The sequence below is a fragment of the Rhinoderma darwinii genome, chromosome 5 (assembly GCF_050947455.1).
Source record: "Rhinoderma darwinii isolate aRhiDar2 chromosome 5, aRhiDar2.hap1, whole genome shotgun sequence".
In the NCBI taxonomy this organism is placed as follows: Eukaryota; Metazoa; Chordata; class Amphibia; order Anura; family Rhinodermatidae; genus Rhinoderma; species Rhinoderma darwinii.
Window position 1 is genome coordinate 42,432,786 of NC_134691.1, and position 21,845 is coordinate 42,454,630.

The following is a 21,845-nucleotide window of genomic DNA, read 5'->3' on the forward strand; positions in this document are numbered from 1 at the left end:
CTTACCGTAGGGGGTTTTTGCTTAAGGGTCCGGTCTGGGGTCTTGTCTCTGTATTTAGGGGGTCTGTATTCATGTGGTGTTGTGATGTAGGGGGTCGAATACGTTATTTCTGATTTAAACTGGTTGACGAGGCATGATTTTATGAGTGGCAGGACATTGCCACATCATGACAAGCACACACATCATGTTTTTGCACGGGCACAGCAAGTATGCCCGTGCAATCAGAAGCAGGGCAATGGCTGTAATACACACCTGCAGCCCGGCTCTAACGAACCTCTGATCTCTGTCATTAACCCTGAGAATGCTGTGATCAAAGCGGACAGGCTAATGTACTGGCATGTAGATCGATACCTGTACATTACAGTTAACAAAAATCCCCCTATGGGATTAAACGAAAATTAATTTAAAAAAAAGTAATGTTAAATCAAAATGTATAGAAATTAAACGATAATGTAAATGTACCAAAAAATGGCACCTACTTAAAGTACGACTCGTCCCGCAAAACAAGTCTCATACAGCAAAAAAAAGTTATGAGCGCCGGGATGCAGAGGAAAAATGTTAAAATTGTTCTGGTCCTCAAGGCCAAAATTGTCTCGGTCCCTATGGGGTTAATACCATAGTTTGGGGCGTGTCCTATACAAATCGGCGGAGCATTTTGGCACAGCACCCGCTCTCTCTGATGTCCCTCCTCGAAAGTGGCCAAGTATATGAAAGGAACTTCAATTCCTAGAAGGCTCCCTGCCAACCCGTCAGGTGTTACAAGTCCTTAGGCAGAATAAAGGCTGCGGCAGTCTGGATTCTGCTATCAGGTTGCTGGGGTAAGGGCAGGGAAGCTGAATAAGGTAATAACTGTTATGCCGTTCCCACATACATGTAACTGCAGCTACACGGTTAGGGCTGTCAAACTTGCACACTACATGACAGTGCCGTGCTCCACACAGGCAGCCACACTGCCCGCCATTGCTGGCCCAGGCTTGTGTGAGGTAACTGTACCAGGGAGCAAGTGAGGACACTGGAGAAAAAGTCACAGCTCCTGCTGCAGAGCTCCGCCCAATCAGCCTGGAATCCTCTGACGTCACCTCAGCGTCCTCCTACTGGTCTATACCACCGCAGACACAGTCCGGCCCCGCCCTCCTTCTTGTCCCCTGGATACGACAGTAGGCGATACGCATGCGCACAATAAGCAGTCCAATTGGTCTACAAAGAGAAAAATGCAGATTAGACCCGCCCTTCCTCTTGTTCCCCTGGATACCGCCGTGGGCAGCGCGCTTGCGCAGAAAATTGGTTGTGTTAAGGGGCGGAGTTATTGGCAGCGCAGGTCCGGATACAAGCGGTTTTACCCTCCGCCTCCTTTCTTCACCGGTTGTAGCCGAGACCGCCGTCCTACCGGCCCGCCGGAGCCTCCCCGGGAGAGGTAGGTCAGACTGAGGGTTAGCATTGAACTTGGATGAGGCCTGCGCTATGGTATGTATGATGGAGAGAAACGCAAGCAGGTGTGAGGCTCAAACATATGTTAGAGAGACGAAGGTGCCATGCGCTGCTCTGTTTTCCTACTCAATGTGCAGAGCTTCCAGCACGTTCTTTTACTGCATGTGCCTTATAACCCCACATATACTTTTGCCTACTGACATATGAAGGGTTAAAAGTGTGCCCTGCCATGTGCCAGCTGTGAAGTTCCAATTTGAAGGTAACCATCCATTTCAAAGGATTCAATTTATGATAAATCATGTGATTGTGGTGTCGCCAAATCTGCGGTTTCTTATTGGTGACTTGTCGGTCGTTGATGTGTTGATAATTATTAGTAATGATCTGTGTCTATGGCGACCAGCGATCGCTTCAAACCAATCGATATATGAACCCACGGACCGTGTTCCTGGACGTAACCAATAGCAACCATCAGTCATTTGTGGCACTGGGAGTTAACAGTCGTAAAGGTTTTCCAGATGACAATGTTTCACATCGTAGTAATATATTGTATAATCCTCCGCAATCACATGTAAGTGGAAGCTCCTGGGCCCCAATGCAAAATCTGCAACCACTATGAAACCCCAAAACAGTACAGTATCCAGGGGGGTAGCTATAGGGGACTTAGAGCCTGAGGGGGCCCAAAAGCCCCTCAGCTGCACAAGACACCAGTATTACAAATGATATATGGTAGGTGGGGGGCCTAGTTATAGATTCTGCATTGGGGCCCAGGAGCTTCAAGTTACCCCTCTGCCAGCGTCCTTATATGGGGGCAGTTTGGGCCGGATGCACCTATCGTTCTAGTTACACCCCTGTCCGTAATGAGAAAGTTGAAAGACTCGTCTGCGTCCAGCTTGTCATTGCCCCCTGAAGGCTTCTATTCCCCTTAATGGAGTCCTTTCCCTTTAAATATTTATTATTATTTCTGACTTGTTACATTGTAGATCAGGTTTCACTCTCTGTATTGTGTAGTGTTTTTTTTTTTCTTTGTATATCACTGATAATTCACAGATACGACCAGTAACTAGAGATAAAACATTTTTTGGGACTTGTGTCAAACTGTTCAGGCACGAAAATCTCCTCTCCTTCATCCGACTGCTGCGCACTTCTGTTACGTAAGACTTGGAGTTGTGTAACGTAAGAACGGGGCTACATAATAATGTTTTCTAATGTAAAAGCTCCTTGATACAATGTAGTAACCAAGAGGAAAAGTTGCCATTTGTACAGATAGATGAGGGTATTAGCAGTGGCGCCGAATGTGATGAGATTTTACAAAAATTACCATCCAGGGGGGGTAAATGGTCATTATAGGGCCACCTTCTGACCCCCTGTTCACTCCATCACCGCCAACGTCTGTTTTTTTCTTAGGATAATAATCAATGTGTGATTGGTCGGGGTCCTCCGTGACCCCATCGATCTGTAGAACAAACTGACAGTTTATTGTTGGAAAGGAGCCATGTCGCTGTTGTACTAGTCACTGCTGCGCTCCCATACATGTGGCTGTTCTTGGTTCTGCTCCTCATTCCGAGCTTAGCTGCAGTACCAGATGCAGCCACATGTACAGGAGGGCAGGTGCATCTAGTATGAGAGTGCTCCAGCAGACTCCTTTACTGTCCCCCGGGACACCTATCCGATCCCATATTGACAGCTTATACTAAGAATAGGCTTTTATTGTAAATCCATGGAACACTCCACTTCATTATATGATGTAAACCGTTTCCATTCCTCACTGTCTTAAGATCTTTTTGCAGTCAGTGAATGGTTGGCGTCATCTAAGGCTCGGTTCATATCGACGTCCTGGTTTCTGTTTATAAAGGAAAGCGAGACGCGATGCCGGACTGTCGTACAGCAGATACCGCCAGCGCCCAATTGACTAATAGTAATGGTTTCCGTCGTTTTGACGAGAAAAATAGTGTTGCATGCAGAATTATTTTTCATGTCAAATAGAAGCCTCCGACGCAGTCCTAAACATAGCCTAAGGCCCCCACGCACACGACCATAGATTTCATCCGTAATTACGGACCCATTCATTTCTATGGCCGTCGGACACCTTCCTGTATATTTATGAGAAGGTTTCCGGGCCCTAGAAAGCTTCCGTAAGAGATAGGACATGTCTTATATTTTTATGTTTACTTATAAAAATATTTATACTTTATAATGGGAGCACGGCCCACAAATGCGAGTGACTGTCTGTGGCCACCGTGTCTGTTGTCACAGATTGTGGTTACGGGCACAGTCGTGTGCATGGGGCCCCCACAGCTGAGAGTCTGGTACAATTGTTTCCTCTGTGAGCTGAATACATCCGTCCTGGTAGTTTGCTACAATTTATTGGTGTAGGTAAAATGTAGTTCAGACTGGACCAGACTATTGTATCGACTGGATACAACTGTTATCTGTGAGAAGTATGAGGTCTTTACAGGTTTTCAGCCTGTATGTAACAAGAATGTTCCCATTCAGTGACCGCAAGCAAAGATCTTGAAGATGAAGAATTGAAGCTCTAAGTGTATTAGATAGTTTCAGCTTTTCTCATTCTATAATTACACTTTATTTCCACAAAGCCAGATGTATCGTATTTTGTCCCGTGAGCATATCATGCGCTTCGCCCACTTCTTGCAGCCAGTCTCCTCTATATAATGTGCTTGTTACAGAAGAATTGTCTCTTGTGTTGCCCCCCTGTAGTTGGGGGATAGATATATATATATGCTTCTTGTTCACACCAGGGGTTTTGCCCACGTGGGTTGCAGTATGATGTTTGCTGGAGCAGCTGGTGGTTGCGGCACATGTTACTGATGGGCACAGCAGCTGCTGCCATTTGTGACATCTCTATAGAGGAAATGTGACGGGGCATGAGCCAGCCTTCCGGTACTAGCTCAGCTGCTTTCCTGTCTGATGAGAACATGCTAGAGGAGATAGATTAGATATGAGATCTATACGTCACTTTTACAAGATTTGTCCCTGTCGTTTGTAATATTGACAAATTGCTTCTTTGTATTATATTTTAAAAGGATCAATGAAATGCATTTAATGTAAGAAGTAATACTGAACAAATCCCAACAACCAAGTAACTAATGCAACAAATATTTGCTGCTGGCACCCGTCATTTCGCCATGCCTCGTGTAGGTAGACTAAAGCAGCCCATACACATCCGTTTTTCCAGTACTTTTCAATGGGATTTTTGGTCAATCTAATATCTACAGGATCAATTATTGTGTTTTTTTTTGTTGCCAATCCACTTATGATGAATTCAGTCCATAAACAACATGGATGTTGGTCACAGCCTAATTTAATGCCTGTACTAAAGTGGCAGTATCACGCTGGCACCATTGCCACAACGGATTGGTGGCACAGCATCAGGACAGTGACAGATGCAGCAAGCAGTGTTGCTGATCGAGCAGGTGTGGTCCCATCTCTGACACTGGCTTTCTGGACGTCCGCAGGTGGCCCTGACTTGTCACCTGTATTTTGCCCATGTGACGACCTTTAAATGTCTTTTATATTGCAGCATATCTGCAGCGGAGTGTGGCAATGAGCAGGTGTCGGGTGCTATCCGCTTCCCAGACGTCAGTACACCTGCTGTGTTGTGGACAGTTCTCAGGTCAGATATAAGACGTTTGTTTAACATTGCAGATATGGCTCGAGGACATCAGAAGATCCAATCACAACAGAAAAACGCCAAGAAACAAGCGGAACAGAAGAAGAAACAAGGACACGACCAGAAAGCCGCAGCTAAAGCCGCTCTAGTATACACCTGCTCTGTCTGTCGGGTAATACCTTAATCCTAAGCTGTCATCTAGAACAGTAGTATTCTGAAATAAAATCATTATACGGCTGTAGGAAAGTGAGATCGGGTAAGGGCTGTGGCTCATCTTGTCTGCTTTGTCCTCTTGCCTGTCTGCAGGATATCTGTGTGTTCTCTGTGCTTGTCTTTACATCCGGCTTCCTCTTCCTGTTGTGTCCATTCACTGATGTCATAGAGCGCGCGATCTCATTTATACCCATTTACATTAATGTGTGCATTAGGGAGGAAGGTGGGACCCCCATCTATTGGGGTACATTCACATGGGGCGGTAATGGTGCGACATCATTACTGCTGTGCAAAAAAGCAGCAAAATGATGTATAAAATCCTAACCACGGTCACAGGGGAACCTAGATCGTGTATTTCTATGTATGTGGTGCCTCACAACCAGTGCCCCGTTATGCCTAATGCATGGCCTATGATTCAGAGGACACTGAATCCCCCTCAGTCCCTGCACTAGGCATAATAGGGTATTACATTTATGTCCAAACGCAAGGATTGTACTCGGAGAAGCCAGAGGATAGACTCCCAGTAACTGTAATTGGCGGTGTATATTTATAATATAAAATCTCTCTTTATTGGTATACACTGAGAGTTATTACAAACAATTGTGAAATAAGTTTAATCCATTGACTCCCATTACCAATTGTGAATATTCATTTTCAATCTGGTATTGATAGAGCTGTATAGGGAAGAGAGGTATTGGCTATACCCGCTTAGAAGTAAAGTGATATTCCAGTAAATAGTCGCTCCCCCTCAGGGTATGTTCACACGCTTAATCAAAAACGTCTGAAAATACGGAGCGGTTTTCAAGGGAAAAGAGCTCCTGATTTTCAGACGTCTGTTAAGCCACTCGCGTTTTTCGCGGTTTTTTTTACGGCCGTTTTTGGAGCGGTTTTCAATAGTCTATGAAAAACTGCTCCAAAAACGTCCCAAGTAGTGACCTGCACTTTTTCACGGCTGTTTTTTATTTATTTTTTATGCGGCCGTTTTTCAAAACGGTCGCGCAAAAAAGCGGCCCGTCGGAATAGAACGCCGTTTTTCCCATTGAAATCAATAAGCAGATGTTTGCAGGCGTTCTGCTTCCGATTTTTGTGGCCCGAAAAACGGCTGAAAATAGGCGGTGTTCTAGGATAATACCAATACTATTTCAGGCTATATTAGAGATTGTTGTGTGTAGACCATCAATGACGTCACGGACAGTCCGCTAGATATTCAAAATAATTTGTTTGCAAACCTGCGTATTAGAGATATCCAAATCTTCTACGTTCCTCAATGATCTCATTGCTTTCATAGGTCTCTTATAGGATTTGAAACCCGACGGTGTATTCAGCACATTAGAGGCATACCGCATGCTTTACTTTCTGCCTAAGCTAGAAATAAGAAGGCATCTGCCCACTGAATTCAATGGGAAAAAACGCCCCATAACGGAGCAGGTCACTTCTTGAGCCGTTTTTCATTGTCAATAGAAAAACTTCTCGAAAAATAGCTCCATACGCAGGTTTGCAAACAAATAGTTTTGAATATCTAGCGGACTGTCAGTGACGTCATTGATGGTCTACACAACAAATTCTAATATACCCTGAAATAGTATTGGTTTTATCCTATATCCTCATAAGAGGGACCTCCTATTTACTGCAATACCAGCTTCTTTACTTCTAAGCGGGCGGGTATAGCCAATACCTCTCTTCCTTATATAGCTCTATCCATCAATACCAGATTGAAAATTAATATTCACAATTGGTAACAGGAGTCAATGGATTAAACTTTTATTTCACAATTGTTTGTCCTTGGTGTTTGTAATAAAGAGGCTCTGTCACCAGATTTTGCAACCCCCTATCTCCTATTGCAGCAGATCGGCGCTGCAATGTAGATAAGAGTAATGTTTTTTGGTTTTTTTTTTAAAACGATCATTTTTGGCCAAGTTATGACCATTTTTATATTTATGCAAATGAGGCTTTCTAAAGTACAACTGGGCGTGTATTATGTGCTTTACATCGGGGCGTGTTTACTACGTTTACTAGCTGGGCGTTGTGTATAGAAGTATCATCCACTTGTCTTCAGAACGCCCAGCTTCTGGCAGTGCAGACACAGCGTGTTCTCGAGAGATCACGCTGTGACGTCACTCACTTCCTGCCCCAGGTCCTGCATCGTGTCGGCCACATCGGCACCAGAGGCTACAGTTGATTCTGCAGCAGCATCGGCGTTTGCAGGTAAGTCGATGTAGCTACTTACCTGCAAACGCCGATGCTGCTGCAGAATCATCTGTAACCTCTGGTGCCGATGTGTCCTCGCTCGTCCGACACGATGCAGGACCTGGGGCAGGAAGTGACGTCACAGCGTGATCTGCCAGAAGCTGGGCGTTGTGAAGAGAAGTGGATGATACTTCTCATCAGAACGCCCAGCTAGTAAAAGTAGTAAACACGCCCCGATGTACGCACATAATACACGCCCAGTTGGACTTTTACTTTAAACACGCCCAGTTGTACTTTAGAAAGCCTCATTTACATAAATATAAAAATGGTCATAACTTGGCCAAAAATGCTCGTTTTTAAAAAAAACAAAAAAAAAACGTTACTCTTATCTGCAATAGGAGATAGGGGTTGCAAAATCTGGTGACAGAGCCTCTCTTAGTGTATACCAATAAAAGGTTTTATATTATAAATATACACCGCCAATTACACAGTTAGTGGGAGTCCTTTGGCTTCTCTGAGTACAATCCTTGCGTTTGAACATACAATTAACGTAGTACTTTTTTAAAAGGGGTATTCTTCTCTTACACTGTGATGGAACATTGCTAGGATATGCCAGCACTTTCTGATCGTAGAGGACTGACCTCTGTGATCCCCACCGAGATCCTGAGAATGAAGGAGCCGCAGTGTTGATTTATTGCTGCGTCCCTGCACATATGTTCTCCCGGCCACCCATGAGGTACAGGGAACTGCAGCCGGCCCCATTCACTTGAATGCTGCAGTTCCCTCCAGCGGGGGGCCAGGAGCACAGCTGTACAGGAACGCAGCAATAAATCAACACTGCAGCCCCTTCGTTCTCAGGATTGGTGGGGGTAGCAGAGGTCAGTCGCCCACCAATCATAAAGTGATGGCATATCCTGGCAATCGGATAGGGCCCAGTTCACACGTGGCGTAAATACTGCGCAATTTCCTCCTGGAAATCGCGCAGCATTTTCGCAATAGGACTTGGCATGCTGCATATTGAGAATGTACATTGCAGGTCAGTTTCCACATGTCTTTACTGCAAATTTTTCCGCAGCGTGTGGGTAAAATTTGCTCAAATCTAATCTACTTTGCTGCTACTGTATTATGCTGCAGAATTTCTGCCTGGATATTCTACAGTATTTATGCTACATGTGAATTTAAAGAGGCTCTGTCACCAGATTTTGCAACCCCTATCTGCTATTGCAGCAGATAGGCGCTGCAATGTAGATAAGAGTAACGTTTTTATTTTAAAAAAACGAGCATTTTTGGCCAAGTTATGACCATTTTTGTAGTTATGCAAATGAGGCTTGCAAAAGTCCAAGTGGGCGTGTATTATGTGCGTACATCGGGGCGTTTTTAATACTTTTACTAGCTGGGCGTTCTGATGAGAAGTATCATCCACTTCTCTTCAGAACGCCCAGCTTCTGCCAGATCACGCTGTGACGTCACTCACAGGTCCTGCATCGTGTCAGACGAGCGAGGACACATCGGCACCAGAGGCTACAGTTGATTCTGCATCAGCGTTTGCAGGTAAGTCGATCTTACCTGCAAACGCTGATGCTGCTGCAGAATCAGCTGTAGCCTCTGGTGCCGATGTGGCCATCACGATGCAGGACCTGTGAGTGACGTCACAGATCTGCACTGTCAGAAGCTGGGCGTTCTGAAGAGAAGTGGATGATACTTCTCGTCAGAACGCCCAGCTAGTAAAAGTAGTAAACACGCCCCGATGTACGCACATAATACACGCCCACTTGGACTTTTACTTTTAAACACACCCACTTGGACTTTTGCAAGCCTCATTTGCATAACTACAAAAATGGTCATAACTTGGCCAAAAATGCTCGTTTTTTTTTAAATAAAAACGTTACTGTAATCTACATTGCAGCGCCTATCTGCTGCAATAGCAGATAGGGGCTGCAAAATCTGGTGACAGAGCCTCTTTAAGTTCCACCCAGGGCCTGCCCCGTTTTATATAAGGCTTTGTTCACTTTAAAGTTTATGGTGTCTGACGGCAAAAATATTGCAGTCTGCACAGCTATTTTTGCCATCAAAAATACCGTAACCCTGACGGATTCCATTAATTGGAGTCATTGGGATCCATTAGTATTCTCCAGTATCTGTTGAAAACTGATCCGTCCTAAACAGGAGCCATGACACTGGTGTAATCAGCGCCTAAGAAATGAAGTTCTTTGTTAAGGCCTTGTTCACACACACATTTACTATGGACAAGGCCTTATTCACACAAACGTATAATAAGTCCGTGCTACGCGCATGGAAATCACGCACGTTGCACGGACCTATGTTAGTGAATGGGGCCGTTCAGACGTCAGTGAATTTCACACAGTGTATGTCCGCTGCGTGAAACTCACGACATGTCCTATATTTGCCCGTGTTTTGCGCAGCACGCACCCATTGAAGTCAATGGGTGCGTGCAAATCGCACTCGGCACACGGAAGCAATTCCGGGTGCCGCGCGTGATTCGCGCAACAGTAGTTAAATAAATTAATGAAAACAGAAAAGCACCTCTTGCTTTTCTGTTTGTAAACCTAAAAACAGAGTGTTGTTATGATGCCGGCTGCACGAAAATCACGCAGCCACGCATCATATGCTGATGCCACACGGACCTTTTGCGCGCGCAAAACAAACCCGTCCGTGTGAATAAGGCCTTAAGGGTTCATTCAGATGAACGAGTGTAAACTCGGACGTGAAAAACTGCCGTATTGACGTCCGAGTCGCATGTCTGCGGGATCAGTTTTCACGGATCCTTCATAGACTTGAGTCTATTGAGGGATTCATGAAAATGGACAATAGGACGTCCTGTTTTTTCAGGGGCCCTTCACATGGTCCTTTAAAACATTTATGTTCGGCCTAAGTGAGTCAGCCGTACTGAAAAAATGGCTGCAATTAGGTAATTCTTCTTCGAAGTATAGAAGCTTTGGAATATTTTTCGTGCCCATTAATGACACTTGCTACAGAAGACCAACACTCGAGTGTGTGAGCACGTACCAGGCTAAATATAAACTTCTAATAACCTATCGAGGACAATAGACTACGTGACCTCAGAGATGGAAGGGAACCAATGAAAAGTATATAAGAAACCTACAAGCAATATCAATATATAAACAATATCCAAGTGGATCATATAGAAATATATCTTTATTACATCACAGCAGAAACAAGACGTTTAAAAAATGGATAATGACAAGTGCAGGTTCCGGCGTTCACATATAATAATCATACACCAATATACTGTGGGGAAAGTATACGGCAAAAATAGCAATATACAAATCACTATTGAGACACTGCACATCGGGCTGAGCTGTATTCAGGAGTCACAATGCATCAGTTACCCATCACCCACCTTAATGGACTCCTGCACTACAACGCCCAGCACCCCCCGCTGTTTTTCGCACCTGCTTTGTATATTATTTGGTGTTTAACCCATCGATTATCAGGCCTTAAGGGACAGATATATTTTGGGTTTTTTTCATCTCTGCCTTTCAGCAGCCATTGCTGTTTTTTTTTTTTCCCCGTTGATGTAGATGTATGAGGCCTTGGTTTATGCAGGAGAAATAGTAAATTTTCCTGCGCAGCTTGGGGGTACAAATAATTTACTGTGTAGTTGATGTCATTATGCTTGCAGTGGGAATAGAGCTTTTCGTCATTGTTTTTCATAGCGTTCACATTTTACAACCTGTTAAATTAATTCTTCAGGTTATTACGGTAGGGTTTGTTATGTGGTGTATGGGCAATAAAATATATTTTATGCTAAATTCCTTTTTTTTGTGGGCATTTCTTCTGGTGTTTTATATCCCATGAAGGGATAACTTTTAAAGCACTTTAATTTTTACTTCTGTATTCGCCTACTCTTGTATACTAATAATACGTTACACTATAACACAGGCTGCTGGTATAGGCAACACCTAGTGTGCACTAACAGCAGGCATTCTGAACTGACAGCCCTGGGGTCCTTTCTAGGGCTCATCCCAGAGGGCTGCCCAATCTGCGGGCTTGTTTCCGGTGACCCTATCGAAGAGGGACTCTCCTTTTGATTATGATGCGGTCATGGACTACAGCAAACAAAGGGTTAATCAGCTTGGATCTGAGATTCCTCCGATCCCAGACGTGTTCAGGAAGGTGCTTTAAGTTCAGGAGCGGTTAGGAACTGCTCATAGAATAGCCCTCACTGTATCTATCGCTCAAAAGCCTTTTCTACAAAAGACGTCGCTGTAGACTCAGGAGCTGCACCACCCGCCATCAAGACAGTGGACGGGCGAGAACGCGTTGATCAATAATATTTGTACACCAGAACCTGCACTTGACATTGTCCGTCTGTTTTTAGTAGGCGTTTGTTGTCTTTCAACTGGGAAATAGTATGTTTTAAAGATATTTTTATATATGATCCATTTGGATTCGTTGTTTTTATATATTGGATTTTAGGGATGTTGTAGGTTTTCTTAATATAAACGTAACTTGATCAGTAAAACTATACAATTCACACAATACAACTCTACCCCAATTAGTTCCATGTATAGGTCATATCTGTGGGTTCTGAACAAACCTATAGGTACAATATATGGACAAAAGTTTTTGAGTTAACCCCGCCTACTTTTGATTGACAGCTCCTACCCTCAGCATACACGCAATCCCGTGCTTACGCATCGATGTTCTGGTGCGTGCACACAACGGCACACCATAGCGGTGCATGCGCAGTAACTAAATTTGAGGCCCGGATGAAGCAGGGAAGGGTGTCGGACCACACATGACGGGCGCATGCGCGCTTTCTCAGACGAGACTTCAGCGTTCAGGATGGGGCATAAGAAGAGGAAGGAAGGAAGGAACGAGACTGCCGGATTATTACCGTGAAAGGCGCAAAATGTCTGGAGACCGTTCTTTACAGTTGGAGGAAAAATTTAGGAGAGGAGATAACCGCAATGCACTTTTGACAGCAGCGGCCATTGAGGGGTGAGGAGAGTTTAATAGGTGAAATGCTGGAGACCGGTTCCCTTTAAAGGAGCTCTTATGGCATCCCATTCTAAATCCACAGCATTAATATGGAGTTGGTCTCCAAACACCCCCCCCCCCCCCCCCCCACACACACACACCTCCCAACCATGTCTTTTATTGACCTTGTGCACTGGGGTTGGAACAGAAAGGGGCCGAACCCCAAACTGTTCCCACAAAGTTGGAAGCTACAATTGTCCAAAATGTCTTGGTATAGTGAAGCATTAAGATTTCCCTTCACTAAATTCCGTTCAGAATTCACGACCGATTCTTTTACAAATGTTTATAAAGGCGACCTGCATGGCTCGGTGTTGGATTTTATACACCTGCGGCAATTCAACTGAATTCAATGTTTAACCTGTTAGTGACCGCCAATACGCCTTTTCACGGCAGCCACTAATGGGCTTTATTCTGGTGCATAAGCCCTTTTCACTGCGCTGCATCAGAATAAATAAACAGAGCAGGGAGCCGTTAAATCTCCCTTCTCTCAGCTGCCAGAGGTAGCTGGGGGCGTCCCTGATCGAACGGGTGAGATCGGTATAGATCTCACCCGTTTAACCCCTCAGATGTGGCGCTCAATAGCGAGCTCCACATCGGAGTTGTTTTGGAGATAGAGGGAGGGAGCTCCCTCATCCCACCGGCGATAAGGGTGCTGGTGTAGTCTATGGCAGCAGGGGGCCTAATAAAGGCCCCCAGGTTTGTCTATAGTGAATGCCTGCTAGAACATGCCAGAGGCATGGCCTAGCAGATGCCTGTCCGTTTTAAATGGACAGGCAGTAATACACTGCAATACAGAAGTATTGCAGTGTATTATAAAAGCGATCGGAGGATCGGATATTAAAGTCCCCTAGTGGGACTAGTAAAAAAGTCAACAAAGTTTAATACAGTTAATAAAAAAAAACAAACACACTTTTCCCCTTTACAAAATGCTTTACTATTAAAAAAATAGAGTAAAAAAGTTACACATATTTGGTATCACCACGTCCGTAGCGACCCAGAGTATAAAGCTATTACATTATTTAACCCGCACGGTGAATGCCGTAAAAAATAAACAATGGAAAAATTTGTTTTCTGGGAATCTTTCCTTAAAAAAAAAAAGTGATTAAAAAGTGATCAAAGAGTTGCATCTACTCCAAAATGGTACAAATAAAAACTACAAGTCGCAAAAAAAAAGCCCTCATACAACCGCATCAGCGGAAAAATAAGTTACGGCTCATCAAATATGGAGACACAAAAACAAAGAATTTTGAAGAAAAAAAGTGTTTACTGTGTAAAAGTAGTAAAACATACAAAATCTATATAAATCTGGTATAGTTGCAATCGTAACAACCCGCTGAATATAGTTAGTTTTATTTATACCACACTAAACGGCGTAGGTTTAGGACGCAAAAAAGAGTGGCGAAATTCCTGTTTTGTTTTTTTTTTTCTATCCCCCCCCCCCCCAACCCAACGAAAAGTTAATCAATAAATTATATGTACCCCAAAATGGTGCTATTAAAAAAAAAAACACAAAAAAAAAAAATACAACTTGTCCTGTAAAAAACAAGACCTTCTACAGCTCTAGCGATGCAAAAATAAAGGTTCTAGCTCTTGGAATGCGACGATGGAAGAACTTAAAAAATAGCTCAGTCATTAAGGCTTAGAATAGGCTGGTCATTCGAGTTAATGGGTGTGTCCCAATACTTTTGTCCATATAGTGTATTTATTTAAAATGTGTCACAGAATGACAGCAAGCATCCACCTTTAAGAAAAAAAGTGAATCCCGCATATTGGCTTACAAGTTGTTACTATTCTCATAGCGTACAAGATAAGTGAGGTCCAAAGGTACTGACCGGCCATAAAAGCCCAATTACAATTGTTGCTGACATGAATACTTTGGTCATAGGCAGGGCTGGACCGATCCCTAGCAATATTGATCAGGTTGCTAGTGTCGAAAAACATTGGTCATTTATCAGCTGTGTCCAACCCATGTCCTGCTTATCCTTCATGATCATGCCAGGTCATAGCCTAGGAATAGCGCTGATCCCCGACAGGACTGCTCCTTGTATATCTGGACGTGTTCCAAGTATAATAGTTTTATGAACCTGTGTGGTTCGCTCCAATCTTGGGGTATGTTCACACGGAGAAATTCTGCCTTCTATTCATTTCAGTGTGAGTCGGACGCTTCATTTTGTCGCTAGATGATTATTTCAGCTAGCGGAATAACGAAGCATCCTGCTCGATCTTCAGGCAGATTCTGCCCGAACCTCCCATTAATGTCAATGAGAGAGAGGAATCTTCCTGCTGTTGGCAGGAATAGTTCTGTGGCGGATTTTGGGCCGAACCCGGCACGCAAAATCCGCCGTGTGAACGAAACCTTAAAGTCGCAGCCCATGAGATTAGTGCATGGACCAGATTATGACAGTGCATAAGGAAGTGTGAACATCTGCTGCTATTTCAGTAATATTTGTAAGACCCGGGATCGTCCTTCGCTTCTCCCTGCTGAGACTCTTATTCCTTTCTTGACAGACACAAATGCCAGATCCCAAAACCTTCAAGCAGCACTTTGAGAGCAAACATCCGAAGGTTCCCCTCCCCCCAGAGCTGGTGGGTGTTGAAGCGTAGAGTAAAAGGTGAGTCCTCACTGTACTCCTATAACATTAGCAGATGAGCGTCTTCACCTAGAAGTCACGTTTATTATGTCGATTGTGGTTACAGGAGTCTTGTGTACTAGCAAGGGGGGTGTTACTATGGCTGTGACACTGTCCAATCTGATATGGACAGTGTTACAGCAAGATAGGGGAGAGAGTCACTATTCGGCAGAAGACTGAGCTTGAAAGCTGAAAAGTGAGAGCGTGCGTTCCCTCTCCCCCCCCCCCCCCCCCCTTTGCTGTAACTGTCCATATCTGATTGGACAGTGTCACAGCCATAGTAACACGCCTCCTTGCCAGTACACGCCCCACTGACAGTTCAGGGGGTTATATAAATATCGGGCGCCAAATATAAAGTGTAGCTAAACGTTTGACAATCTTCTGACATGTCATAGTGACATGTCAGAAGTTTGGATTGGTGGGGGTCCGAGCACTGAGACCCCCACCAATCGCTAGAACGAAGCAGCTGAAGCCCTCGTCTGTGATCGGCTTTTTCCGGAAAGCCGATGTATCGGAGTACGGGCTCATAGACTTGCTATTTACATTTATTTCCCGAAAAAACCGAACAGACACGAAGCAGCTAAGCACTAACACGAGCGCTTCTGCTGCTTTGTTCTAGCGATTAGTGGGGGTCTCCGTGCTCGGACCCCCACCAATCCAAACTTCTGACATGTCACTATGCCATGTCAGGAGTTTGTCGAACGTTTAGCTACACTTTAAGGTTCTGAGTAATACAAAGAATAATATTCCTTTTGAGATTTCCTTGGACTTGGATCTGTACCCACGAGAGTGGATTCCCTGAATCCGGCCTTATATATTTCTAGTAAAAGGTGCAGTGATGATCTAATCGCCCCTGATGTGGAGGGAGCCTTTGATCTTGTAATAGATATCATTTCAGACAATAAAACTTGGGCTTTCTGTCTTGAGTGGGACGGGGTATATACATTTAGCTGGCTCTGTCTATCCACTAGATCTTAGGGCCCATGCACATAGTCTGTATGCGGCACACAGTCTGGATTTATTTGGTATGTCTGTGTGCCTCCATATATAATTGTAAGCACACCGTTACCCTAGCCATCTAACACTGCCATATTATGGATCCATACAACACGGATCCATAATAAAGCGGTGTGGGTGGGCTCCTATTAAAATGATTGCCCTGCGGATATATTATGCCAGCCTCCGCTTCACATATACACTTGGCATGCCAGGCTGCTTCGGCTGAGGTTTGGGGCTTAAAACGTAGGTGTACTGATGTGTGGTAAAACAAACTAAATGTGCTTTTCTTTCTTTAGGGAATTTCTTCAATATATCGACTGTTCTCGGGTGGTTAATCTGAAAGGGGGCTCTAAGAATCGCCACGTTTTTATGCCATTCCCTTCACAGGGCTTCATACAGAGACCTCGAAATGTACAGTTATTTACTAATTTGTAAATCTTCAACTTGGGCAATACTCAAATTTTTACAGTTGTAATTATATTGATTTCATGTCCATAATGTGTATAATTTGTTCAATAAAAGTAGTACCTGAATTTTACGGTTGTGTGTTCAATGTAAAACATTTAAAGAACTGTAACCAGGGAAGATGTGCGGAGCTGGGCCTTGGCGCTAGTTGTAGAGCAATGTAATCACAAGCCAGATGGATATGATTTACTATATGTATCTCTAGCGCTTCTTGGACGCGCACCCAAGTTTAGACATCAGAAAATAAGAATGATTAATGCCTCCTGCACTGGACAGTGTCCCATCAGTGATCCATGGAAAAATAGGACATGTCCTATCTTTCCACAGATCGGAGAATCGGGTCAGTTTTCACAGACCCGATTCACCCGCTAAAGTGAATGGGTCCGTGAAGACTATCGGGTGCCACTCAGTTGCCGTTAAAAACTGCCTAAGTGGCACATCGGTCGTGTGCAAGAGGGCTTAGACTTCCCTGGTGGTCTAGGGTAGTGGAGGGTTACGATTTAATTCCCTGGTGGTCTAGGGTACAAGAAAGGGGGTTAATACCTGGTGGCTTACTTCTCTCCCCAGCCTCCGGCAATGAGTCCTGTCTGACACAATAGGGATTTATCAAATTTGGTGCAGAGAAAAAGTGAAGTCGTCGCCCATGGCAAACAATGAGGGCGCTGCTTTCATTTTTCAAAGGGCCTCTCAAAAAAAAAAAAAAAGTGCTGTTACCATAGGCAAATACTCAACACTGTTTTGAAAAATTCCCCCCCCCCCATGTGCACAGTGGGGGAAATATATTAATGGCTCTTAAAACCCCAGGCTTGAGCTCATCTTAAATGCACACCTCTTAATAATAAATCTGGTGCCTCTTTTACTGTCAGTGTGAAAGAAATGCACATCGACGCCTATTATGAGTAGGTGTAGACTTGCGGCATAATTTATGCAAGTTTCTGATGTAAATTATGATCTGTCGTTCCGGCAGAAGCCTCTTCTACCTATTCTTGCCGCTTTCGGAAAGTGGCAAAAATGATCTCCTTTTTTTTTTTTAAGCTATTGCCATGGCAACTAGAAAGTCTTCACTGGCACCAAGGTATAATTGCCCGGCATGCATTCAGCAGTAGGTCGATTACACCTCCTGTCTTATGCTTGGAACCATGCTGTCGCTGACATCCTCATCCTGCTCCATCTGTGCTGGCTCCGACCGTCAGACTGCTCCTGCTGGGCAGATGAGTGTACAGCAGCAGTCAAATGATAGCGACGGTGTTCTGTTTTATTCTGCATTGATATCCGAGATCGATGCAGGAAACTCTTACAGCCATAATGACTGCCAGCAGCAGGTGCAGAGGTCGGCTTTGGGCACTACTATATGGGCATTGGCAGGTGAAGGCTGCTCTGATATGACTTTATGGCTAACCCTTTGCTTTTATAGAGAATTAAGCAGCGTATCACACATCTACTGAAGACTGGATAATCTTAGAAGTTCACAATCTACAGTAGTTCGGCCTAAGTTGCAGCTTTATTAAATATTTGATTTAAAATCAGATCAGGATTGCAGCTCTAGTCTCGCTCTAGTTTGCTTAAAAGCAAGCACGTATCCCTATCCTTGACTACTGAAGTCCTCCCCTGCCGGGATGTATAAGATATGTCTTTAGCAGTCAATGGGGTTAAACAGCAACTGGATAGTGTATTCTTATTGCAACTGGTAAATATCCTCCTTATACCTCATGTATATGGTCATAAGTATGGGGACACCTGACAGTCACACCCATCTGAGCTTGTTGGACATCCCATTTCAAAACCATGGCTAATAATGTGGAATTGATCCCCCTTTTTCAGCTTCTGCTCTTCTGGGGAGGCTGTTGGAGTTTGTGGGAATTTTTTCCCATTCATCCAGAAGATCATTTGTGAGGTCAGACACTGATGGAGGAGGAGGGGGTCTGCCTCCTAGTCTCCGTTCTAGTTCATCCCTAAGGTGTTGGATGGGTTTGAGGTCAGGACTCTGTGCGGCCAGTCAAGTTCTTCCACATCAAACTCACCAAACCAACCATGCCTTTATGGACCTTGTGCACTGGGGCACGGTCATGCTGGAAAAGAAAAGGGACGATCCCCAAACTGTTCCCACAGAGTTGAGGGATAATTGTCCAAAATGTCGTAGTCTGGTGAAGGATTAAGATTTCTCTTCACTGGAAATAAGAGGCCTGAACCTTGATGAGCAGTAGGTACTCTACATTCTGGTAAGTGGTGTTCTCTGGGCATCTGCCAAACCCAGACTTTTCTATCAGACTCATTCATCACTCCACAGAACATGTTTCCACTGCTCCAGAGTCCAGTGGTGGCGGCTTTACACCACTCCATCCGACGCTTGGTGATGTAAGACTGGCATGCCGCTGGAAACCCGTCATGAAGTTCCTGGTGCTCAATTCATTTTGGAACTCTGTATTGAGTGATACAACAGAGGATAAATCTTGACCTGCCACGTGGTTCAACCCGACCCCCCCCCCCCCCCCCCTCTGTGAGCCCACGTGGTCTAGCACTTTGTGGCTGATACTCCTAGACGATTCCGCTTCATAATAATAGCACTTACAGATATATTTCTTTGACTAGTGGCATCCTATGACCGTGCCTTGATTAGTCATTAAGAAATAAACTCCTTGTCAATTTACTTGTTGAGGAGGAAAATAAGGAAACCTATTTTTCCGGTTTCTATCCAATTTTCCTTAAGTAAGACCTAAAATTGGTGTAGACTAAGAAGTAAAAAAAAGATCGCCCTTCAGAATGCAGCATTCCAAGAGGCGAAATTTTTCTCTGGACATCAATGCCCAAAACACGAATGTAACCATAAAAGTAAACCTTTTATGGCTGAAGGATCGGTTTTATGATAAAAGTTTAGTGTTCATTGTATATGAAACGTCCTGAGAATGTCTGAATAATTCTTCCCTAAGTCCGCTCATAAATGTAGGTACAATGTAATGTAATAACTAGTTGGGGGATGGTAATAGAAGATCTAATATCGTGGAGCTCTGCAGTGATGGACACAGGTAGCCGTCTAGTCTCCCAGTCTGCGTGTTCATTCTGCTCTAGTAGATTTCTCCATGTCATGAATGGCAGATGACGTGTCTCACAGCTGGCGTAGAGGACTAGCCTGTTGAGTCACAGTATAGCGGCGCACGCTTGGTCGACTCATTAGTTCTATTGTACATATAGGCTGGGATTCCACAGGGTGTTTCTGCTGCATATTTTACCTACATTTAGGCCACGATTAAAAGAAAAATAGCATTTTGACCACAATGTGTAAATCCAGCATTTATGGGCGACTCTGCTTGTTGCTCCCCTTGTTGCTTTGCCCCGCTAGGCAGAGGTTGGGGTCACATGTCCCTGTCATAATGCGTTATATGGTGCGGGTTTGGTGGTGTTGACCACGACGCGAAAACCTAGCCTTTGGGCTTGTCCACACGTAACGGAATTGCTGCAGAAAATTTCTGCAGCAATTCTGTTAAAACCAGCAGACGTTCCGCTGCGGAAAAAACGCATTATTTTCTGCTTTTTGTTATTGCAGGAAATTGTGCGGATTTTGCTGCGTTTTTCACAATACTGGGAGATGGAGACCTCTCTGAAAAACGCAGGAATTCAGTCAGCTTTCCGCAGCAGGAATTGACATTTCTGCTCTGAATATTTCCGCAGCGTGTGGATGGCATTTATTAAATTTCACCCACTTTGCGGCTACTGTATTCTGCTGCGTATTTTCCATGCGCAATTCCAGACATAATACGCAGAACTTCCGCTACGTCTGGACAAGCCCTTATCGTTTCCAATATTGTACGCAGGTGTTTAATATTGAAACCCCTAAAAAAACCACAATTTTTAGTAATGCAACTGAAAAACCACATGCGTTTTTTCCGTTGCATTTTTTTTTTTCAGAAACACCCTCTGAAATCTCAGCCGTATAAAATCTGTTTATATTACATTTAGTGGACTGTAAAATGCTGGATTTTTTTAGAAAAGGTTATCGTGTCGGGTGGACAGTTTTTTTTGTTTTTTTTTATTATATGGCGCCACTCTTGACCACTGGCTGTCTAGTATTGCAACTCAGCCCCCCATTCTGATTTTGATCTTCAAATACTGATGCAAAATAGCACGTAAATCTGCAATGTGTGAATGAGGCCTAAGAAGTAGATCTAATTTATCATATTCACAAATTCACAATAAAAACAAGCTCGTCAAGTATAAAACATCCCCTAATTTTAAACTCTTACAAAATACTTCACACACGCATTTTTTTTCTGGCGTTTTAGGTTACATGAAAAATATATTTTAAAACACCAGCGTTTTTCAAAATGTAAGAGCATTTTTAGTGGCGTTTTTTATCCAGTGTAATTTTGTGTGTGTGTGTCACTGACCAGCGGATGTAACGGCACAGACGCATCCATCACCCTTCAGCTATGTTCACACGGGGCAGATACGCTGCGTAAAAGTACACAGCGTATCCGCCCTGGCGGAAGCAGGGAGTTCCGGCAGAAAAACCGCACCAAACCCAGGTTTTCGGGTACAAACCATACGGCATATTCAGGGTGAATACGCTGCGCAACGTGTCCGCCCTAAACACCGCAGGGAATGCCGTCCGAAAAATCGCACCACTTTGTGGTGCATTTTTCCGGTGGAATTTCCGACAGCGCCGAAACAAAGCAAAAACGTTCATACTTACCCCCTCCCTCTTCTCTGTACGCAGTCTGGCCTCCTGGGATGACGTTTGGATGTGACCGCTGCAGCCTGTGATTGGGTGCAGCGGTCACATGGGATGAAATGTTATCCCAGGAGCCCAGCCTGGATGAAGAAGTCGGGAACTTTGGGAATCGCTGTAACTCCGCCACAAATGTCGCAACACACACCACTGTGTTGCGGGTTTAAGGACCCCATTGAATTCAATGGGGAAAACCCGCAACAGAAGAGCTGCGATTCTGCAGCATTAATTGACATGACGCGGCTGAGGAAACTGCACCGCAGGTCAATTTATGTGCGTTTTTTGTCTGCTTTTCTCTGCAGTGTGGGGACGAGATTTGTTGAAATCTCACCCACACTGCTGCTACTGTAATACGCTGCGGACTCTCCGCAATTCAATTAATTGCGGAAAATCCACAGTGTTTGCACTGTGTGTTCGTACCCTTAGGGTACGTTCACACGCTCAATCAAAAATGGCTGAAAATGACGGAGCTGTTTTCAGAGAGAACCGCCTCTGAATATCAGACGTTTTTAAAGTTGAAAATTTTTTTTGAGGCGTTTTTTTCTAG

General features: G+C 44.2%; 1 protein-coding gene across 2 annotated transcripts; it reads left to right on the forward strand.

Moving 5' to 3' along the window:
* The first annotated feature begins 1,263 nt into the window (after positions 1-1,263).
* ZNF706 (zinc finger protein 706) lies at positions 1,264-16,648 on the forward strand. 2 transcript variants are annotated; one of them, XM_075828002.1, is made up of 4 exons: positions 1,264-1,414; positions 5,092-5,228; positions 14,990-15,093; positions 16,407-16,648. In XM_075828002.1, exons 2-3 carry the CDS (start codon positions 5,094-5,096, stop codon positions 15,083-15,085), a joined length of 231 nt encoding a protein of 76 aa, XP_075684117.1. In that variant the 5' UTR covers positions 1,264-1,414; positions 5,092-5,093; the 3' UTR covers positions 15,086-15,093; positions 16,407-16,648. The 2 variants fall into 2 exon arrangements, with proteins under 2 accessions (XP_075684117.1, XP_075684118.1); XM_075828003.1 differs by lacking the exon at positions 1,264-1,414 and adding an exon at positions 1,443-1,464.
* The last annotated feature ends 5,197 nt before the right edge of the window (positions 16,649-21,845 follow it).

Bases quoted from the DNA above. Each gene is read 5' to 3' on its own strand.
- ZNF706 (XM_075828002.1), top strand. From the start codon at position 5,094: ATGGCTCGAGGACATCAGAAGATCCAATCACAACAGAAAAACGCCAAG. The intron at 5,229-14,989 runs GTAATACCTTAA...CTTTCTTGACAG, and splicing joins ACACCTGCTCTGTCTGTCGG to ACACAAATGCCAGATCCCAA.